Raw genomic sequence first — 4,736 nt, 5'->3', positions numbered from 1 at the left:
CGATTTCCATCCAAACATATGTCAATAGAAAAATTAAAATATATCAAAATATTTGAAGTGATTCTTCAATTAGATATAAATAAATTCTTTATTCAAAAATCAATTTTTATTATATAACAAACTATTAAAAATAAATTTACATTAAAATATTAATTAATTCTTTGTAAAATGGCCTAACGAAAGTATTATAAATGCCTAATGAAAGTCGTATTATAAATTAAAAATTCTTTTATAAGGTTCCTTGGAAGATAATATCTTAATACATGACATAAAATTTGAAGACCCAAATGTAGTCATAATGGCTAATGCTTAGAAAATGTTCTCTTCCTTTTTTATTTATCATAGCGTGCTTTTTGAGATATGTCAATATTAATATTTTAAGTGAAGACTAAATGTCAAATAATATTTATATCCATATGAAGAATTTTACTTTCTGAATAATTAATTGAATTTTATTTCATCATGAGTAATGATAGAGAGGGGGATTTTTTGCCGAGGGGATGAATGGTATTTATATCTAAACCTCCACACATGATCTCAACTGGCTTACAAAAAGCATTTTATCATTATTTTGTGGAGTCCATACATAGAACTTCTGGCTGCAATATCATCGTACATGGCTGATATCAATGCCTCCATTCATTTCCTTCTGCTTATTTTCCTCTCCTCCACTTTTCTCCATCTTGAAACTGTTAAACTTGGTTCCTGCAATGGCGTTCTCAATGCCAGCTGCACTGAAATTGAGAGAAAAGCCCTTGTTAATTTCAAACAAGGTCTTACTGATCCTTCCGGCAGGCTCTCTTCCTGGGTTGGCCTGGATTGCTGTAGATGGAGTGGTGTGGTGTGCAGCTCAAGGCCACGTCGAGTCATCAAGCTCAAACTCCGCAACCAGTATGCTAGAAGTCCGGACCCCGACAATGAAGCGACGGATGACTATGGAGCAGCTCATGCATTTGGCGGCGAGATAAGTCATTCTTTACCTGATTTGAAAGATTTGAGGTACTTGGACTTGAGCATGAACAATTTTGGAGGACTCAAAATCCCCAAGTTCATTGGATCATTCAAGAGGTTGAGATATCTCAATCTCTCAGGTGCATCCTTCGGTGGAACTATCCCACCCCACCTAGGGAACCTTTCTAGCTTGCTCTATCTTGATCTCAACTCTTATTCTCTTGAATCAGTTGAGAATGACCTGCACTGGTTATCAGGTCTTTCTTCTCTGAGACACCTTAATTTGGGAAATATAGATTTTAGCAAGGCTGCAGCTTATTGGCATCGAGCTGTTAACTCCCTTTCTTCACTCTTGGAACTACGCTTACCTGGATGTGGCCTGTCTTCCCTTCCTGATCTCTCTCTTCCATTTGGTAATGTCACCTCACTTTCGGTGCTCGATCTCTCCAACAATGGCTTCAATTCGTCGATACCTCACTGGTTGTTCAACTTTAGTAGTCTTGCATACCTTGATCTCAACTCCAACAGTCTTCAAGGCAGTGTTCCTGATAGATTTGGTTTCTTGATTTCCCTTGAACACATTGATTTGTCTTTTAATATATTGATTGGAGGTCACTTACCAAGAAACTTAGGAAAGCTTTGCAACTTGCGAACTCTCAAACTATCTTTCAACAGTATTAGTGGAGAGATAACTGAATTGATAGATGGGTTGTCCGAGTGTGTCAACAGTAGTAGCTTAGAGTCTCTGGATTTGGGGTTCAATTATAAACTGGATGGGTTTCTTCCTAATTCTTTGGGACACCTGAAGAACCTAAAGTCTCTTCATCTGTGGGGCAACTCATTTGTGGGGTCAATTCCAAACACCATTGGAAATTTGTCGTCCTTGCAAGAATTCTACATCTCTGAAAATCAAATGAATGGGATAATTCCAGAGAGTGTGGGCCAACTCTCAGCATTGGTTGCAGCGGATCTGTCAGAGAATCCATGGGTTGGTGTTGTGACTGAGTCTCATTTCTCCAATCTCACAAGCTTAACTGAGTTGGCAATCAAGAAGTCATCTCCAAATATCACCTTGGTCTTCAATGTGAATTCTAAATGGATTCCTCCTTTTAAACTCAATTACCTGGAACTCAGAACGTGCCAACTAGGTCCCAAATTTCCTGCATGGCTGAGAACCCAAAACCAGCTGAAGACGATAGTGCTCAACAATGCTAGGATTTCAGACACGATACCTGATTGGTTTTGGAAGTTAGACTTGCAGCTCGAGCTACTGGATGTTGCCAATAATCAATTGAGTGGGAGGGTCCCAAATTCATTGAAATTTCCCGAAAATGCTGTTGTGGATTTGAGCTCCAACCGCTTTCACGGTCCTTTCCCACACTTTTCTTCTAACCTGAGTTCATTGTATTTGAGAGACAATTTCTTTTCTGGACCAATACCTCGGAATGTTGGCAAAACCATGCCGTGGTTGACAAATTTTGATGTCTCTTGGAACTCTCTAAATGGTACCATTCCCTTGTCTCTAGGTAAGATTACGGGTTTGACAAGTCTGGTTCTCTCAAATAATCATTTATCTGGTGAAATTCCTTTGATTTGGAATGATAAACCAGATTTGTACATTGTTGATATGGCAAATAACAGCCTATCTGGTGAGATCCCTAGCTCAATGAGCACCCTGAATTCACTTATGTTCTTGATACTGAGTGGCAACAAACTTTCAGGGGAAATTCCTTCTTCACTGCAGAATTGCAAGGACATGGATAGTTTTGACCTTGGCGATAATAGATTATCAGGAAACCTTCCGTCATGGATAGGAGAGATGCAATCGTTGTTGATTCTACGCCTGCGATCAAACTTGTTTGATGGAAACATTCCCTCCCAAGTGTGCAGTCTTTCCCATCTTCATATATTGGACCTCGCACATAATAATCTGTCAGGATCCGTTCCTTCTTGTTTGGGAAATTTGAGTGGCATGGCTACTGAAATCAGCAGTGAGCGATACGAGGGCCAATTGTCAGTTGTGATGAAAGGAAGAGAACTCATATATCAGAATACTCTGTATCTCGTGAATAGCATTGATCTTTCAGACAATAATATATCGGGGAAGTTGCCTGAACTAAGAAATCTTTCAAGACTTGGCACCTTGAACTTGTCGAGAAACCATTTGACAGGAAATATACCAGAGGACGTTGGGAGCTTAAGTCAATTAGAAACTCTGGACCTCTCAAGAAACCAGCTCTCTGGCCTGATTCCACCAAGCATGGTTTCTATGACTTCCTTGAATCACTTGAACCTATCTTACAACAGACTATCTGGTAAAATTCCAACAAGCAACCAGTTCCAAACCTTCAATGACCCGTCCATATACAGGAATAACCTTGCACTCTGTGGGGATCCTCTGGCAATGAAGTGCCCAGGCGATGATGAGGCTACTACTGATTCTTCAGGTGTGGATAATGAAGATCATGACGATGAACATGAAGATGCGTTTGAAATGAAGTGGTTCTACATGAGCATGGGGCCTGGATTTGTAGTGGGATTTTGGGGAGTTTTTGGCCCTTTGATAATAAATAGGTCTTGGAGGCGAGCCTACTTCCGGTTCCTGGATGAGATGAAAGATAGAGTGATGGTGGTTATCACAGTGAATGTTGCACGTCTGCAAAAGAAATGCAAATGGGAAAGAAAACATCATCGAACTTGAACAGATATCCATCAACAAGCTTTCTAGCTAAAATAACAGTCTCTATGTGTCAGTGATTTGCTTCATGTGCTTCCAACCTTGATAGACTGGTATATCTGCTTGCATCTGTGGTATTCTTCTTCTTTTTCTTCTTCTTCTACAGGTTTTTCTTCCGTTTGATTTAGTGAAGTAGCAGAACCTTAGCCCCCTGCTAGGCAATCTGATAACTTTGCTGAACAGTGGGAGAAGTGGATTACTACCTTGCATCAATATACAATCTTATATGCTTCGCAAATTTTTGTGGCTAAACTGTGATATATGCTATCAACTATGTATGATACCCAGAGAGCTAATAACTATTACTGCTAAATCATACTTAACCCTGATGATATCATACTTATGTGATGGACTGTGTATGTATTTTTCTGGTGGTGAGCTGCCATTCTGATTTGTCGGACAAGATTCAGAGGTTCTGTAAAGTCTGAAGTTTCACCAGGCTCATGTAAAACTCTTTTTTATTTTTATTTTTGCATTAAATAAATGGACGGACAAATATTTGGAAAATCTTTTAAAATAAAAAAAGGAGATAAATTCATGGTTAAAATCACATTTCAAATTAGATGATTTATATAAAAATTTTCTTTTCAATTGTCATCCATTATGTTTTAGACCATGTTTAGTTATTGAGATATTTGAATAAAAATGTAAGAGAAAGAAAATAGTGGAAAAGAAAGAAAGAAAAAGTAAAAGAAATTACAATACAAATTTAAAGTAAATAAATTATTTTTATGTATTACTTTTAACTCATTTCACTTATATCAACCATTTTATACAAAAAGTAAATAATTTAAAAATATATAAATTTCTAATTAATTGTATTTGACTTCATTTATTTATTTCTATAGTAAAAATAATGAAATAATTTTTTTAAATATTTTTTATTTCAAATATAACTCAAGGAAAATGGTTTTTTTCCCTTAGTACTTTTTGAGTAATAGTAAGATATAGTAGCTTACCAATGAGTCGCCTATAGCTGGTAGGATCTTCAATCAAGTCATCATCATCTTGAGATAGTTTCAAATTAGGATCCATGGGAATGGTGGCA

General features: G+C 37.3%; 1 protein-coding gene across 1 annotated transcript; it reads left to right on the top strand.

The window, feature by feature from the left end:
- Window positions 1–531: 531 nt before the first annotated feature.
- Window positions 532–4,126, top strand: LOC117931096 (receptor-like protein EIX2). The gene has a single exon (XM_034851963.1). The coding sequence runs from the start codon at window positions 617–619 to the stop codon at window positions 3,650–3,652; it is 3,036 nt and encodes a 1,011-aa protein (XP_034707854.1). The 5' UTR covers window positions 532–616; the 3' UTR covers window positions 3,653–4,126.
- The last annotated feature ends 610 nt before the right edge of the window (window positions 4,127–4,736 follow it).

The sequence above is a fragment of the Vitis riparia genome, chromosome 14, assembly GCF_004353265.1.
Source record: "Vitis riparia cultivar Riparia Gloire de Montpellier isolate 1030 chromosome 14, EGFV_Vit.rip_1.0, whole genome shotgun sequence".
In the NCBI taxonomy this organism is placed as follows: Eukaryota; Viridiplantae; Streptophyta; class Magnoliopsida; order Vitales; family Vitaceae; genus Vitis; species Vitis riparia.
The sequence above is the reverse complement of the archived record's forward strand: the minus strand, read 5'-3'. Positions and strand labels throughout refer to the sequence as shown.